The sequence below is a fragment of the Eretmochelys imbricata genome, chromosome 7 (genome assembly GCF_965152235.1).
Source record: "Eretmochelys imbricata isolate rEreImb1 chromosome 7, rEreImb1.hap1, whole genome shotgun sequence".
Taxonomy (NCBI): domain Eukaryota; kingdom Metazoa; phylum Chordata; order Testudines; family Cheloniidae; genus Eretmochelys; species Eretmochelys imbricata.
In genome coordinates, this window is record NC_135578.1 from 81,383,936 (window position 1) to 81,402,196 (window position 18,261).

Sequence of the window (18,261 nt, forward strand, 5' to 3'; positions counted from 1 at the left end):
TGCTGTACCTTTGTTCCAATTGTTTCATAGTTGCAGTAATTTGATTGGTCTTATCCTCTAGTCGACTAACTATTTCATTCTTTTCTTTCATGGCATCGTCAGAAACCTATATTAAACAGATTAATACTGAAGCAGGTTTTATATTAAACTGTATTTTTGATGCTTTTGTTCATTCTCTTAAGGAAAATATTTGTAATATGGCTTTGTAATTTGTTTGCGTATGTTTTTTAAACATTCCCATCTAAAAAAAAATAAAGCAACATTCAAGAAAAACATCTAATCTAATCTATAGAATTTCAATTTTCATTTTATTGGCATTTTACAAGTGTACACTCTATTTAATAATATATATTTTTCAGTTTATTTCTTTTAAATATCTTTTTATGTGTGTCTACTAAAATTCAGTGCTAATTTTTTTTAAATAGCTCATTATATCCATAGCAACAACACCTATAAGCATTAGTTTTAGTTCATGCTGCGGTCTTCTTGGGCCCAATCCTGCAAGGTGGTAGGCACCGATAAGGCCTTAGGTCTGTACCAGAACAACAGCTAAAATTACTTACTATAGTTGAGTACTTTAAATATTCTAACCTTATTTTAACCTTACTTTAACCAGCCTCTGACAACTGTGAACATCCATGCTTCAAGGTCTAAATATAGGTACAGTATTGTCATTAAATCCAGTTAATATCACCACACAAAAGTTTCAAAACACAGATTAAAACAGAAAAACTACAGATCTGACAGACATGCTGCATAAACACCAACAATAATACTGAAGAGCCTATACTGTCTCAGTTTATTTTACTAAAGACAAATCTTTATTCCTGTTCTGCTTTCTACACAAAACATTTAGACGTGGACAGCAGCATCTTGGTCCACACATCTACTCTTTGCATCGTATAATGTCATTTCTCTGTGCACTTTTTCAAGTGGCCATGACTAACTTCTATTCCTGCCTTTGACAACTTGTTCCACACATGTTAAAATTATCACAAAGTACTTTCTCTTGAATTTCCTTGGTGTTTGATCATTTCTTACCTGCAGTTTATCCTAGTTGATCTTCACAGTTATAACTCTCAAAGCCCATTTAACCACTTCACTATCCTCCTTTACTTTTTATAATTCCTTCACTGTTCTTTCCAATATGATCCCCCAAATGGAGCACAAAACTTCAGGTATATCATTCTCCCTATGTACAGTACCATGATGATCACCTGTGCTTCAGTCCTCTATACATCGCAACGATACTTTAAAATGATTTCCATAAAACCTGTGTTATGTGAATGCAGTTAACTTATATAGTTGGATCTATTTATTCTGAAAGAGGAAGAGAGTAGAAGCAGAAAGCTGAGCTAAAAAAGCAGCGACAATGAGCAAAACTAAGAAAACAAGAGTTTAACATATGGATGAAAGACTATCAGCTTTCTGAAGCAAATACTCTTCTATTGCTATACTGTTTCAAATGTCATGAGCAGCATGCACTATTTCAAAAGTCACACACATCTTACATTTATACTTCAAAGAGGTTTCAACAATTTAAGAATGATCTCTTTTACCTGCAGCTTTTGGTACATTTCTATGTTAATTGCTTTAACTTCATCTAGCTGTTGTCGAAGGCCTATGAGGGTGTCTTGTTTCTCATGAATGTCTTTCTCCAACAACTTCATTGCAAGTTCTATCTCATGTTTCATACTGACTTGGACCATTAGCTCATTCTCTATGTCCTACAATTTGCACAAAAACAATTATACTCTGTTAGGGTTGCCAAGTAATTGCACAAACCCAAACACCCTTGTCCCACCTCCTGCCCTGTGGCCCCGCCCCTTCTCCAAGGTCCCACCCCCCCGCTCACTCCATCCTCCTTCCATCTCTCCCATCCTCACTCACTTTCACCAGGCTGGGGTAGGGGGTTCAGGTGTGGGAGGGGATGCGGGTTCTGGGCTGGGGCCGATGGGTTCAGAGTGCGGGAGGCAGCTCAGGGGAGGGGTTGGGGTGCAGGAGGGGGTGTGGACTCCAGCTGGACAGCACTTACCTCCGGCGTCTCCTGGAAGCGGCGGCATGTCCCTGCGGCCTCTAGGCGCAGGCAGGGGCAGCCAGGCAGCTCTGCCCCTGCCTTCAGACACCGCCCCCACAGCTCCCATTGGCTGCTGTTCATGACCAAAGATCCCTCGGCCGTCCTTGCCTGCGCCTAGGGGCCGCAGGGACATGCTGCCACTTCCAGGAGCTGCGCCAAGCCAGGGCCGGTAAGGAGCCTGCCTTAGCCCTGCTGTGCTGCCCCCGCCAACCAGACTTTTGGCCTATTAAAATCTCCCGGATTGTTTTCAGTAGCAACCGGGAGATTGAGGCTGATTCCTGGAGACTCCTGGCAAATCCGGGCAGGTTGGCAACCCTATACTCTGTCAACACCGATTTTGTAAATAGCTATGCAACGTTTTATCTAGTATTTCTGATGCAAAATTGAGATATGGCACTGCAGGTCCTGCAGTGCTGGATCTTTCACCTTCACAAATCTCTACCTTCTGTGAAACTTGGCAAAACAGATATTGTAAATATGATGTAAACACTGCACTCAGTCATGCATTTGATGACTTGTGTTCATTTGTTTGTACCTTAATAAAAGCCACCTCATTTTATGAAATATCATTAGCCTAATTTCTTATAAGTGAAATAATATTTTAAGAATAAGAGAGTCAATTTTCTATTTACAATATTAAAAGGTCAAAAAAATAAGTATTTCTACTTTTGGAAAAAACATTTAATGCATGTATTTAGGAAACCTATTCAAAATACTGATGTAGCTAAATATTTGAAATTAACATAGCTGCTAAAATCCAACACATTATTCATACAAAAATCAGTGTTCTTCCTAACTATGCTTAGAGACACGACTGTTAAAGAAATACTAATATAATGGCTCCAAGTTTTCAAAAACTTGAAACAACATTTTCATGAGGTTAGAGAAACAGTGTGGTAGATTACTAGCAGCACACATCCCCTGGAAAAAAATGTAAAGCTAGAAATAGTAAAGGAATGTATTAAAGAGACAGTAAATGTTAATCTTGTCAAGGTTTACATAGCACATTTTAAATACACTCACTTGTCGTAATTGTGATTCTTCTCGAAGTTGTCTGCGTGCTTCATTGTACATTTCATCCAGACCCTGTCTGGAGTGTCTGTATGTTTGAAGCTCTGCCTCAACATCCACTTTGGTTACCTATGCAGAAATTACAGATGTATCTGGTTTTCATTACAAATATAACAATTGTTATAATTAAATGTAACAAATTTGTGGAGAGAAAAGTTGCTTAAATTCACAATGGACTACGTAAGCACAATACACCCACTAAACCAATAGGATCCAAGATTGTCTACATTATGGATTAATCACTTTTAAATTGAGAATTACATTTTAGCTTAAAAATGTAAACCTTGCAAAATGAAATGAACTTCTTGCAGACGTGTGATTCAGCAAGTTACTTATGCACATGCCTAATCTTTAAGCATGTGAGTAACCCCATTAACCGGAAGGAGACAACTCACATGCTGAAAATTAGGCATGTGCTTAAATATGTTGCTGAATTAAGGCCTGGAAGAGTAATTTTTGGTACACTATTTCACCGGGTCGCTGAGTAACTCCAGAGGCATTTAATTCACCCAGTTATTTAAATATCACTGATATTGGGTTCTCCAGGTTATCCAGAAATATTTTTCAATAACTGAATCTAAAATTATTCATAATGACTGTTCAGAGTAGTATAGGATGTACAATATCCCAGTCCAACACACAAATTATTTTCTGACAAGGTTTACAGCAAAATATTACATTAACCACTGCAAACAGAAAGTTGTATAATCTCAAAGATCATTGCAAAATGTAAGAAAAAAACCTCAAAATTTGTTTAGAATAATAATCTAGATTGATTCCTACAATATTTAGATAAGCTTTATCATAAGTCATAAATGTAACAAATCACACAGGCCTATTCCTCACATAAAATTGTTTTATGGCAGTCCAACTATTTGCTGAGATACAGTTGCCAACATAAAACATTCAAATGACAAGAAGCCAGGTAACATTTAATTATATTGAATTCACATACCTCTAGGTGATGCTGTGTTTTCATTAAAATCAGTGTGTTTTCACTTCTTAACTGATGATTTTCTTCCTGAAGTTTAATTATATTGTTTTTTGCTATTGCTAACTAAAAGAGAAAAAAGAGAGAAAGTGTATGACTATTTTTGCGAACACTAAAAAACAAAACAAAATTATTCTAATGTATACATAGCTAACATTACTGCATACGTTAGTCTCAGTGTGCTGAATAAGATATCTATTTTGTGCGCGTGCACAACTACCATTTATAGTAGGAGTTACATACTGAGGTGAGAATAAATCTAAATTAGGACCATCTTTTTTATTCTACATCTCTTGTACAGAGGAATAGCTTTTCAGTGATACTCTATTCTAGCTACAGCATACATACTCCCTTTTTTCCCCTTGTTAAAGTTCTTATATATACACTTCAATTTAAATGGATATATTTTCTGTTTTAAAGCATTTTCTCAACATGAATCTCCAGGTATACTGTATGCAGCACTATGTAGCATCTTACAGAAGCAAATTTCCTGGGTAAGGAAGGATAAATCTGGGACACTGAGGACTAGGAAAGTCCTACAGTGTGACAGAATAAAGAAAGGCCTCAGCAGAGTATTTCAGGGCCCTTTAACTTAATCCTGGGAGTTAGGCAGAAGGCTTGTCAGAAGGCGTAGACTATGGTGAGAGAAGAGGATTTGTAAGGGATTGTGCGAAACATGGGGCGGGGTGAGGGGCAGTATACATGCTGTTCATTGTCTGGATTTGTTCACATCCAGAATAAACTAACAGCCCCCTCAACTGCTAAATGTAGAAATATCATTTTTCCCCCCATTTCTCTTTCAGGGCAGGTAAAAAATAAGGGGAAAAACTGATTTCCTCCTCCTAATCCCAAATATGTTGTTATCTACTTCAAGTATTAAGACATTGGAAAGTACAGGATGTTTTTAAAAAAACCCAACAATCCAAACAACCTGGCACAGAGAGGCAGACAAACCTATACCTGCATATTGTGAATGAGCTTTTAGAAAGAGCCCTTTGGCTTGAGGTGAGACAATTATACATTGTCCGCTCAACTAGATCTAGTTAGCCTGTGGATTGGCAGTCTGAAGGAATGCCTTGACTCAGTGGTCTCCACAAAATGGAACTGACAGCAACTCCCAGCACATTTAAGATAGGGTTCTTCTGTACACTCTTAAACCCTGCTGTGAAATTGCAATGTTTTACAGCATTTTGCTAATCCAATAGTCAACTGGGATAAAGCTGAACACAGGTCCCAGCAACCTTTCTGTTATTTCTTCAGACTGAGTCAAATGTAGCTGAATATATTAGGCAGTGTTTCAACACAGTTAATTAGACTGTACTTGTAGAGGGAGGAAAAAAGGAAACATGTTCACCACTGGTTAAAAAAATAGTATTACACATTACTAAGAAACAATACCTCTTCAATTAGTTTAGTGTTTGACTTCTCTAATGAATCAACTCTTGCATGAAGGCTGCTGACTGTGCTACTGAAAGTAATAAAGAAATCAATATTCAGTGTTACACCAAAACTCATACAAACAAACACAAAAAGTTTTATACCAAGCACTAAGTTTATTGGCAACAGCCAACAGAACTGCAGTTGGAAATTATTTCTAAAAATGTTACAGATTATCTTCCTTTAATGAATATTTATGTGACACACACTCCTCCCTGCAACTTCAGTCGCTGTTGACAACACCGTCATTATCCCTGCCACCCAAGCCCATGATTTGGGTGTCATCTTTGACTCCTGCTCCCTCATCCTTCGCAACCACACAGCGTCCAAATTTTGTTGCTTTGTTCTCAATAAGTTTTCCAAAGCTCTGTTTTTACTTTTTTTCCCATACAATTAAAACTCTTGTCCAGATTCTCAGCACTTCCCCATCTTAACTACTGCATACTGCTCCTCCCTGGACTCCGTTCGCCCTTAAGGTCCATTCAAAACACAGCTACTAAAATCATTTTCCTTCTCCATCATTCTATTCATTTCATTTCCCCTTTGAAATCCCTCCTCTAACCCTCCTTTTCCCACCACATTATTTTCAAGCTTTTTCGTTCTTATCTTTAAGACCCTTCGCAGTTGTGTGCCTTCCTACTTATCTGCTCATCTCTTACATAGCTTCTCCCTCCCACCAAGCCTCCTTCACTGTCTGACTGCCAATTTCTCGCACAAGCATCTTCCATGCTGACTTTTATGCATTGAACAATTCCAAACGTAGTCTGTAAAGACATGTGCTCTTTCCTCCAAACCTACTTTTACTATGATGCCTATAGAAGGCTCCCGACTGATAATCAATGGCTAGATGGAGGGGATTAATGTGATTGATTGTTATTTATGTGTGCGTGGGAACAGCTAGTTTGTGGGGTGTTCAGTACAGAAAGGGACATGTGCATGTATGTATACTTTTTTATCTAGCTATCCATCCACTTGATCTTATTGCAGCAATTCTACTCACTCCCCCTCCTCCACTTTCATTTGTTACATCCCATTTGTTGTCTCATACCTCCTATTAGAGAATTCATCGGTGTCTCTATAGTGTTTAGTAGACTGGGGCCCCAATATTAATTGGGGCATCTTGTTGGGGAGGCAAACAGATGGCTGAGAAGGAATTTTCCCTTACTGCCAGATTGGTCTAGGCGAGGTGGGTTTTTCACCTTCTCCACAGCAAGCTGGGGATCTACTGGGGTAATAAAGGGGGGTTAGGCCTTAAAGTTGCAACTCGTTCTGGAACCTTGTGGTAGATGTCGGGAATGGATATGGATCTGATAAAAAATGGATGGGTAAAGGATTTAAAGGAGGCATGCTTTAAAGGTGAGTGGGACAGGGGGGGAATGGGGCTCCTACAACTCGCATGGTAGAGAGTCAAATCCCCCCTTCTTTACAGCCCCCTTAACACTCATCTAGAGGGGGCAGTGGCAGGGTCCCAGCAGTGGGATGGCAAAGAGGGAGGGATGGCGATAGCCCCCGAGTATAAGGAAATGATCATGGAATTACCTGCACTGTATAATTGTATCTGCAGGGTAGTCCCAGATATTTTAAGAATAAAGTTAAAGCCTAATTAAACCCAAATCCTGTGTCTCCTGTCGTTCCGGCATAGCTGGACAATGAAAGTCCTAAGCTTTACATAGCAACACTCTGCTGGGGGATTTCAGCAGTGGAAGAATGGTATTTCCCAAAATCAAAACAGAGGCTCGTCTCAAGTCCCAGTAGGTTCTGCTCTTAAAAGTAAAGATTTAATAAAAGTAGTTATTGATAGTACATTATATGTGATATGGATATTTCACATCAAATGTTGATGAAAATAAAATATAATCTGAAATTCTTTTACCCTCCTTTGATTTTGTATGGTAAAATGCTAAAGCTGCTACCAGCAGAAATGATCCTTAATCCCTTTTTTTCCACTTATCAAAAAAATATTACTTTCCATCATATTCCGTACTTTAGCCTCTGCTGTACCTAATACTGGAAACCTGAACTCGTCAATCATGTGGGAATCAGTTCCTGAGAAAGTTGCTCTCTCTGTTTTACCACATGCTTCATTCACTACTTAAATTCCATCTACTTTTCCTAAAAAGAGGCAGCATATTCACAGGCCTTCAAATCAGGTTCTGTCCAAATATCAATTTTATGTGCATTAAAAAAAGCTATCACCTTGGTACTAAGTACCACTTACACTGGCTACTTGTTGGGAAACTCTCTTTCTAGATCTCCAGTGTACACAGTTATGGTCAGGGTCCATCAAACCATTCATAGAATCATAGGAGTGGAAGGGACCTCGAGAGGTCATCTAGTCCAGTCCCCTGGACTCATGGCAGGACTAAGTATTACCTAGACCATTCCTGACAGGTGTTTGTCTAACCTCCTCTTAAAAAATCTCCAATGACGGAGATTACAGAACATCCCTAGGCAATTTATTCCAGTGCTTAACCACTCTGACAGTTAAGACGTTTTTTTCTAATGTCCAACCTAAACCTCCCTAGCAGCAATTTAAGCCCATTGCTTCTTGTCCTATCCTCAGACTTTAAGAACAACAATTTTTCTTCCTCCTCCTTGTAACAACCTTTTACATACTTGAAAACTGTTATCATGTCCCCTCTCAGTCTTCTCTTTTCCAGACTAAACAAACCCAATTTTTTCAATCTTCCCTCATAGGTCATGTTTTCTAGACCTTTAATCATTTTTGTTGCTCTTCTTCTATTCAGACTTGATCCTCAACATTACAGCCACAACCACAGTGCCATGGAGTTTGGTGTGAGAAATAGCTTATGGCAGAGGTTCTCAAACTGTCGTCTGCAAGCTCCATTCAGGTGGTCCATGGATAGTTCCCTCTAAGGTGTGGGCCTGGGCAGTGCCTGGAGAGACCCCCCCCGCTCCTTTCCAGCCCCAGTTCGGGGGCTGCCGCAGCGAGGGAGAGAGGGCACATCCATCGAATTAGAAAGGTAAGACTATTGATATTAAAATATGAGTGGTGTGCTTTTATTTGTAGAACAAAAAACAATTCTTATTAAGGTTTTTTTATATAACGCTTTTATCCAAAGTGCTTTACAATAGTTAGCTAACGGTACAAACAACATTTGGAAAGATCATTAAGTGGTCCGCCGAGACCCTCAGCAATTTTCAAGTGGTCCGCGAAAAAAAAAATTAGAGAACCACTGGTTAATGGAATCCTTGAGGAATCATAATTTGCTCATGTTGCTAGGGTGGAATGTTGATGTGGTCACACATCGTATGCTGTAAGGCCAAAGATCTTCTGGAGAGGCACAGTCGACAAACTGACATTTGACTCCTCTCCTCCAGTCTCCCCAGGAGAGAATATATGTCTGGCAATTCCTCTCCATCCTCAGACTAAGTAGAAAGAATTTTCAATCTTTTCCCCTGAACTTTACTCCTGCCAAGGTTATGATATAGGAGCAGAGGGAGAAAGATGTGTTTTAACCTGGAGGAAGTCTGGACTGACACACATACCCCAAGAAATACTTACTTTAGTTGTCTGTTCAGTTCCTCTACATAATTCTTTTGATCCAAAATTGCAGCAATCTGGACATTTCTAAAGAGAGAAGGCAATTAATTTTTAGCAAGCGATTTGTCTATACATTCTAAAACAAAGATCCATCTTCTATAAGCATATGAAAATATACATATTAAAAATTCTATGAAAATACATGGAAGTGGCTTAATTTTATTACAAAAAAACAAAACAATCTCTACAATCATATCATGTAGTAATAAGTACCATGTGACAAAAACTGATACTGCATTATTGCAAATAAATGTAAATTTATATTTAAAATTTGTGAGCAAGTGTAAACTTAAAGAAAATAGCCCATTTTAAAATCAACTAATTGGTTGAAGGAACATGGTCCAGTGGATTAGACACAAAACTATTATGCACAAAATTGCAGAAAACTGCATTTTAGAAATCTAAACAAATAAAATAAATATACTAAATATTAAAGATGTTCAACAAATAATTTAACTTCATATGTAAAATCCAAGGTGTTTTGACAGAACATACCTTTCTTTACTCCCAATATCATCTTCATTCTTTAAATACATAGAGAAATCAATCACACCAACCTAGAATGAATAATGGTGGAATAAAAAAATGTGTCGTTATTCATGCCTTTATACGTATTTAACTACCAAAACCTCGTGGTTAGTCCAACTTCTCTAAGAGTGATCCAGCCTTGACACACTTTCTTGGAGTATGCAAATATGAATGTTAACATTTTTTGCAGTTGATCTTTATTTTAAGAAATTATTTGAAAAACAAAAAAGTCTTAAATTTTCTGTTTTAACAGATACAATCAGTTTAGGATCATATAAGCTTAGGAGCATAATGAAAACATGCAATAAATCCTTTTTGGTTCTTGGAGAAACAAGCTTATTATATTTGAGTGGGTTCATCCAAGGAGTAGTAGGAAAAAAATTATTTTTATCTCTTTATTGGAACTCTGTTAAATAAATGGCAATCCTACTCATTCTAAGTAAATAGATTTTAACACTTCTTCCACTACACTTTTGTTCTCCCTTTATTCAGTTCCACAGTATTTCTTGCCAAACTGCATGACTGTCCATCCTCATTGATTCCCATAACCACAATTCCAACCTGCTTATACACAACCTTTACCTTCCTTTAAGACCCCATCATATCCTGCTCCCAATCAGCACAAGATTCTGCCAAGTTTTTCAAAAAGAAAACATACAAGATCTATGGCTTCCCTTCCACTCTTTCCCCACCTCTTTGCACAACTTTTCCTCCTCCAACACTGTCACAAATGCCTAGCTTTCTGTCGATAACTCTTCAAACCTGTCCTGTTGGATACTATCCGATCCTGACTACTGACCTCCCTTACCTTCACTCTCATGCTCTCTGACTGCCTGTTTACAGCACAATGCATGGATGATCTGATCTTCACCATCCTTGCAAAACAAACAACTTTTGTCCCACTTGCCTAACTACTGCTTCATCTCCCTTATTCCCTTCACCTCAAAAGGCTGGGTTATTCATCTTGTAGTAAAACTAGAGTTCTTCGAGATATGTTGTCCCTATATGTAGCGCACATCAGGTTGAGCATGCGCTCCACACACCCAGGACCACAGACTTCTCCCTTGAAGTGTCCATCTGGTCTGTACATGTGCCCTCACTCTCCTCATGCTCTGCACCGAGGGAATAAAGAGGGCTTCCAGGCCACAGTCATCTTAATTCCTTTTCTACCACCAGTTCCCAGTAAGAGACCAGGTAGCAGGGAAGGAGGGCAGGTGGTGCACTATACATAGGTATAACACATCTCAAAGAACTCAAGTTACTACAAGGTAACCCATTCTTCTGTCCCTGTGTAGTGCACTTCAGGTGATTCACAAGCAGTGCCTGAAGTCCTGTAATACAACAAACTACAGAACTACCCTGCCCAAAAGAAACATCAGAGGCGGCTGCTTGCATCAGCAGCTAATGTCTAGCAAAAGAGCGTACAGAACTCAAAAGTTGCTTCTCTCCAGATGGGTGTAAGAGGGATGTCGCTCTCAGGGAAGCTACCAGTGTTGCCTCAGCTCTCACTGAATGTGCTCTCACAGTGCCTTCAGGGGGCTTACTGTTCATCTCATAGTAGAGTAGGATGAATCCCAAGATCCATTTTGACAGCCCCTGGGAGGAAATGGTCCCTTCTCCTTTCCTTCATTCCACAAATTATACGAAGAGCCTAGGAGACACTCAAAATGATTTTGTCCTTTGCAGGTAAAAGGCAAGAGTCCTACACACATCCAGGGAGTGCCATGCCACTTCTCTGTTAGAGAAAGGCTTAGGCTAGAATACCGGTAAACGGAAGCTTTGATTAATGCCTTCTGGGTGAACTTTGGATGCAGTGTCGTGGATACCATATTCTTAATTGTACTGAGAGGTCCTGCCATGAGCACCCCTAACTCCAACTCTTCTGGCCAATGTGATAGTGACCAAAAACACTACCTTCATAGAGATATGTATCAGAGAGCAAGATGCTAGAGGCTTCAACAGTGATTTAGTGAGTGATTTAGTGATTTAGTTGATAAAACAAAGTTCATGTCCCAGTTTAGCCACCAAAGGGAAGGTTCTAGTCATACCCTTCAAGAAGTGGGAAAAGACTAGGTGCGGGGGGAAAAAGAATATTTGATGACTGGTGAATTAAATGCATTGATGGCTGCCAAGGTAGCCCAATGGAACTAATAGACCGCCCCGTGGATTTTAAGGGTAGAAGGTAGTATATCATGTCCAGAATCTGTGCTCATAAAGAGGAAATTCCTCATTGGTCACACCAAAACATAAATCTTTTCCACTTGCTTCATAATGTAGCCAATAGAGATAGCTTAGCCTTTTATTTAGCAGCAATGCAAGGAACCTACAGGCTTGCATACTGTAAGACATTGGCTTAAACAGGTTAGCATAAGTGAAGCAGGCCTACGACCCTTAGCATAGATAACATGGCCTAGATTTTGGGGAACTGGTAATAGTTTGCTTACAAGGAGAGTTGGTACATAATGTTACCAGGCAAACACAGGAATACTGAACTGATATTAGGCTTGGTTATTTTTGAATAAAATCATTGGCAGATGTTTATCCACAATAGTTGATGTATATGGTAACGAGCTAAAAGGCATTATTATGGTAACCTACAGGATAAAGGCATCCCAATATTATTAGGTGAGGAAGTTAGATATGGATATGGGAGGCTGGGTATCCAAATGAATATTCATGATAGACCCCAGACCCCGTAATAGGCAACACTACCATGTAACGGGGGCTAGCTTTCCATCATTTACCCTTCACTCTTCACCGTTATTATCACCGACCTTTGGGCATTAGGGGTCTGGACCATCGGACTCATTTGGCATGCCAGGGACAGAGCTGGTTCTTTGTCTATAACCACCAGATCCCCAAAGAAGGGTAAGTATACGAGCATATGCAAGGAATGATACCAAAGATATCTCTAATGCTATAATACTGCTATTTGTTTATGTGGTTTGGAGCTTTCTTGTCTTTACTGATTGTGTTAATAAAAGTGGCTAAGGCTTTGCTTTGCCTTCAGTGTGTCTTTGCCATATACTCTGGGGTTCCCCACAAGATATTGAACTTCTTAGTTTTAATTCTGTTGTTTCTGATTCTGGGATAGAACCCTTTTACCCCCAGTTCATTAAATTATTATCAATTGGCAACCAATGCAATTATTAATTTTTAAAGAATCAGGCACAATAACAATTCCTGGTAGAGTCCTTTCTACTTCTGCTCAGGATGGTCTGGACATAAACTGAGTATGCATTTTCTATTTCTGACATCCATCCAAATACCATGCCCTCAGAGAAGCGTAACTGGGTTGGGGAGGTAAGTCCTTACCTTGTGTTATTCATAGATTCTAAGGTCAGAAGGGACCATTGTGATCATCCAGTCTGACCTTCTGTCTAGCACAGGCCATTGAACTTCCCAAAATAATTCCTACAGCATCTCTTTTAGAAATCTTGATTTAAAAATTGTCAGTGCTGGAGAATCCACCACAACCCTTGGTAAATTGTTCCACTGGTTAATTACTCTCACTGCTAAAAATGTATTCCTTATTTCCCACCTGAATTCACCTAGCTTCAACTTCCAGCCATTGGACTGTGTTATACCTTGCTCTGCTAGACTGAAGTGCTCCTTATTAACTATTTGTTCCGCACATATATATTTACAAACTATAAGTAAGTCACAATTTTCTCTTTGTTAAGCTAAACAGACAGCGCTCCTTGGATCTGTCACTATAAGGTATGTTTTTCTAATCCTTTAACGATTCTTGTGACTGTTCTCTGAACCCTCTCCCATGTATTAACACCCTTCTTGAATTGTGGGCACCACAACTGGATACAATATTCCAGCAGTGGTTGCACCAGTTCCAAATTCAGAGGTAAAATAACAACATCTCTACTCCTACTTGAGATTCCCCTATTTATGCATCCCAGGATCACAGTAGCTCTTTCAGCCACAGCATCACACTGGGAGCTTGTGTTCAGCTGATTATTCACCACCACCCTCAAACCTTTTTCAGGGTCACTGCTTCCCAGGATAAAGTCCCCCATCCTATAAGTATAGCCTACATTCTCTTCTCAGATGTATACATTTACATGTAGCCATATTAAAACACACGGCTTACTCAAGCCCAGTTTACCAAGCGATCTAGACTGCTCTGAATCAGTGACTTGTCCTCTTCAATACTTAACACTCCCAATTTTTGGGTCATCTGAAAACTTTATCAGTGGTGATTTTATGTTTTCTTCCAGGCACTGATAAAGATGTTAAATAGCGCAGGGCCAAAAACCAAACCATGCGGAACCCCACTGGAAACAGACCCACTCAATGACAATTCTCTATTTACAATTACATTTTGAGACCTATCAGTTAGCTTGTTTTAATCCATTCAATGTATGCCATGTTAATTTTATATCATTCTAATTTTTTAATCAAAATGAGGCTGTTCTAGATTTGATTTTGACAAATAGGGAGGAACTGATTGAGAATCTGAAAGTGGAAGGCAGCTTGGGTTAAAGTGATTGTAGCAGGGCCCCCTTTGCTCTGCTTCTGCTGCATTCACAAATCACTCGGACCCTAGGACTTAGCAATCACCGGTGCAGCTTATTTACAGCATGCACTCCCACCACCTTCTCACCACATACAGCTTGGGTTTTCAGCCTTAAGGACTTCTCAGCTTCTGTACCCAGGAGGGAAGAGCCACAGCTCTCCTTCCACTCTTTGGCTTCCCCCTTACTTACTTCTTCTGGGCCTATATGTAGTCCCAGACTAATTAGACTGGCAACTCTTTACCATTCACTAATCAGGTGCAGGTTTCCCTAGCCAGCTCCAATTTACCTCCCTAAATGAAACTCAAAGAAGAGTCCTACAAAAAGCGGAAATTAGGTCAAATTACAAAGGATGAATATAAACAAATAACAAAAGTATGTAGGGACAAAATTAGAAAGGCCAAGGCACAAACGAGAGTAAACTAACTACATACATAAAGGGCCACAAGAAAACATTCTACAAATACATCAGAAGCAAGAGGAAGACCAAGGACAGGCTTGGCCCATTACTCAAATGATAAGGGGGGAGGGGAAGAGTACCAGAAAATGTGGAAATGGCAGAAGTGCTAAATGACTTTTTTGTTGCAGTTTTCACCAAAAAGGTTAGTGGCGATTGGACATCTAACATAGTGAATGCCAGTGAAAATGAGGTAGGATCAGAGGCCAAAATAAGGAAAGAACAAATTAAAAATTACTTGGACAAGTTAGATGTCTTCAAATCACCAGGGCCTGATGAAATACAAATTAGAATACTCAAGGAGCTGACTGAGGAGATATCTGAACCATTAGCAATTATCTCTGAAAAGTCATGAAAGACAGGAGAGATTCCAGAGGACTGGAAAAGGGCAAATATCGTGTCCACGTATAAAAAGAGGAATAAAGACAACCTGGCGAATTACAGACCAGTCAGCTTAACTTCTGTACCTGGAAGATAATGGAGCACATAATTAAGCAATCAATTTGCAGACCCCTAGAAGATAATATGATAAGTAACAATCAGCATGGATTTGTCAAGAACAAATTGTGTCAAACCAACCCAATAGCTTTCTCTGGTAACAAGACTTGAGGATGGGGAGAAGCGGTAGATGTGGTAGAATAGATCTTGACTTCAGTAAGTCTTTTAATGCTGTTTTGCATGACCATCTCATAAACAAACTAGGAAAAATACAACCTAGATGGAGCTACTATAAGGTGGGTGCATAACTGTCTGGAACACCATTCCCAGAGAGTAGTTATCAGTGGTTCACAGTCCAGCTGGAGGGGCATATCAAGTGGGGTCCCACAGGGATAGGTTCTGGGTCCAGTTCTGTTCAATATCTTCATCAATGATTTAGATAATGGCTAATACATCCCAGAATGTTTGCTTCTTTTTTGCCACAGTATTACACTGTTGAGTCATATTTAGCTTGTTTTGATCCACTATAATCTCCAGATCCCTTTCTACAGTACTCCTTCCTAGGTAGTCATTTCCCATTTTGTATGCATACAACTGATTATTCTTTCTTAAGTGGAGTATTTTGCATTTATCCTTATTGAATTTCATCCTATTTACTTCAGACCATTTCTCCAGTTTGTCCAGATCATTTTTAATTTTAATCCCATCCTCCAAAGCACTTGCAAACTCTCCCAGCTTGGTATCCTCAGCAAACTTTATAAGCATACTCTCTCTGCCATTATCTAAATCATTAATTACAGATGCATAAACACCCAGCAAATGAAGCGTGGCTCAAGAGTCTTTCAGCAAGTGGAGAGACTCACCAGTTTTCACACTGAACAGTTTTTACCACTCAAACAGATGGTCTTCTGCCATACTTTCAACCTCCTACTGGACTCCCGAGGAGGAAAGCCACAACAAGTGAGTGTCTCATTAATACCACAGCAGTCACCATGGACCTTGTCACCGCATCTGCCACATCTAAGGCTGGAGGGCCAATCTCATCATCAGCTTTCCCTCACCAGTCAAAGCCTCGAATTCATTTTGAATGTCCTTAACGGCAAAGCCAACTAGTTTGCCATAGATGGTAAAATCATACTTGGCCATCAACGCTCAGCAGTTTGAGACTTGAAAGACCAAGGAATACACTTTTTTCCCAATGAGATCAAGTCTCTTCACTTCTTTCTCATGTGGCCCTACCAAATTTACAGCCATGAAAAATGCATCGCGGACCGTGAAATCTGGTTTCCCCCATGAAATCTGGTCTTTTGTGTGCTTTTATCCTATATTATACCAATTTTTTGGGAGAGAGACCACAGTTTCTCAAATTGGAGTCCTGACCCAAAAGGGAGTTGCAGGGGGTGAGGAGTCACAAGGTTATTGGGGGAGGGGGGGTCTCCACAGTATTGCCACCCTTACTTTTGCGCTGCCTTCAGAACTGGATGGCTGGAGAGTGGTGGCTGACGGCCAGGCGCCCAGCTCTGAAGGCAGCACCCCGCCAGCAGCAGCACAGACATAAGGGTGGCAATACCATCCCATATGCCACCCTTACTTTCTTCATTGCTGCCTTCAGAGCAGGGCAGCCGGAGAGTGGTGGCTTCTGACGGAGGGCCCAGTTCTGCAGGCAGCAGCACAGAAGTAAGAGTGGCAATATCATACCATGCCATCCTTATTGCTGCGCTGCTCCTGATGGCAGCTCTGCCTTCAGAGCTGGGCTCCTGGCCAGCAGCCACCACTCTCTGGCCACCCATCTCTGAAAGCAGCGCAGAAGTAAGGGTAGCAATACCACAACGTACACACACACACCCCAACTCCTTTTTGGGTCAGGATCCCTCGAATTACAACACCATGAAATTTCAAAATGAAATAGCTGAATTAATGAAATTTACTATTTTTAAAATCCTATGACTGTGAAACTGACCAAAATGGACCATGAATTTGGAAGGGCCCTAAGTATTGGTTACAACTTACAGATACTGCACCTGGAAGGGATGTGGGTTTCTCCCTGGCAGTACAGAGAGGTGTCATGGTAATCTGTAACCAGGAGGGCTTGTGGCATTTGATGCAGCTTTTAAATCTGGGGATTCTTGTCATACTCTCCTGAAACCATAGGAAGACCAAGGCTGGAGGAAGGGAGGGAGGGAGGGAACGTCTGTGTCAGTTACAGAGATCGCTTCCAACCCAGGGGAGAAATCGCGAACTATGGAAATATTTTTTTGTATAGTTAGGGAACCAAACCCCTAAAAACTAACTAATTATAAGAAACTTTTTAAAACTATTTGGAGAGAACCTGAAGAAACCAGCACAAATACCATACCTCCATTTTAAAGCACAAACAGTAAGAAGAAACTAAAACGGTAGTGGTCTGACTGCCCTATTTATCTCCTTGGTGCGAAGCACAAGGAATGCGAGGGCATATGCGCAGACCAGTGGACATTGCTAGGGAAGAAACGTCTCTGGTCTGGATGCAAGGAGCACATGCACAATCTGAAGTGCACCACAAATAGGGACAATCCGAAAAAAAAGAAATAATTGAACAGGCAATTTACAATTGTTCCCTTGAGTTCCTCTCCCTTGACTCCATCCTTAATTCCCTCCACCAAGACTTCTTCCCTCCTCTCTTCACCAAGGTCTCTAGCAACCTCTTCATGGCCATATCTCAGGGCCCCTAGTCCACCTTCATCCTCTGATCTCTCTGCTACTTTTGAAACTGAGAATAAATGATTTCTTGAAATCTTGCCCTCCTCTGGCGTTCACAACACTGTTCTCTCTTAGGGTATGTCTACACTATGAAATTAGGTTGAATTTATAGAAGTCGATTTTTTAGAAAGCGATTTTATACAATCGATTGTGTGTGTCCCCACTAAGCGCATTAAGTCGGCAGAGTGCGTCCACAGTACCGAGGCTAGCATCAACTTTAGGAGCATTGCACTGTGGGTAGCTATCCCACAGTTCTCGCAGTCTCCGCTGCCCATTGGAATTCTGGGTTAAGCTCCCAATGCCTGGTGGGGAAAAAACATTGCCACAGGTGGTTTTGGGTACATGTCATCAGTCGCCCCTCCCTCCATGAAAGCAAGGGCAGAGAATTGCTTCGCGCATTTTTTCCATGCAGGCGCCATACTGCTTTCA

At 40.2% G+C, this 18,261-nt stretch overlaps 1 protein-coding gene across 6 annotated transcripts in view; it reads right to left on the bottom strand.

Annotated features, from left to right (window-relative positions):
* The window catches only part of RUFY2 (RUN and FYVE domain containing 2), a 63,292-nt gene that overhangs the window by 26,764 nt on the left and 18,267 nt on the right, over positions 1-18,261 (bottom strand). For all 6 annotated transcript variants that reach the window (XM_077821736.1, XM_077821735.1, XM_077821740.1 and 3 more), the window contains exons 6-12: positions 9,637-9,698; positions 9,103-9,168; positions 5,538-5,607; positions 4,104-4,205; positions 3,101-3,217; positions 1,560-1,727; positions 9-106 (exon numbers count right to left, since the gene is read on the bottom strand). In XM_077821736.1, coding sequence (XP_077677862.1) covers positions 9-106; positions 1,560-1,727; positions 3,101-3,217; positions 4,104-4,205; positions 5,538-5,607; positions 9,103-9,168; positions 9,637-9,698 — 683 coding nt within the window. The remainder of the gene's footprint in view (positions 1-8; positions 107-1,559; positions 1,728-3,100; positions 3,218-4,103; positions 4,206-5,537; positions 5,608-9,102; positions 9,169-9,636; positions 9,699-18,261) is intronic.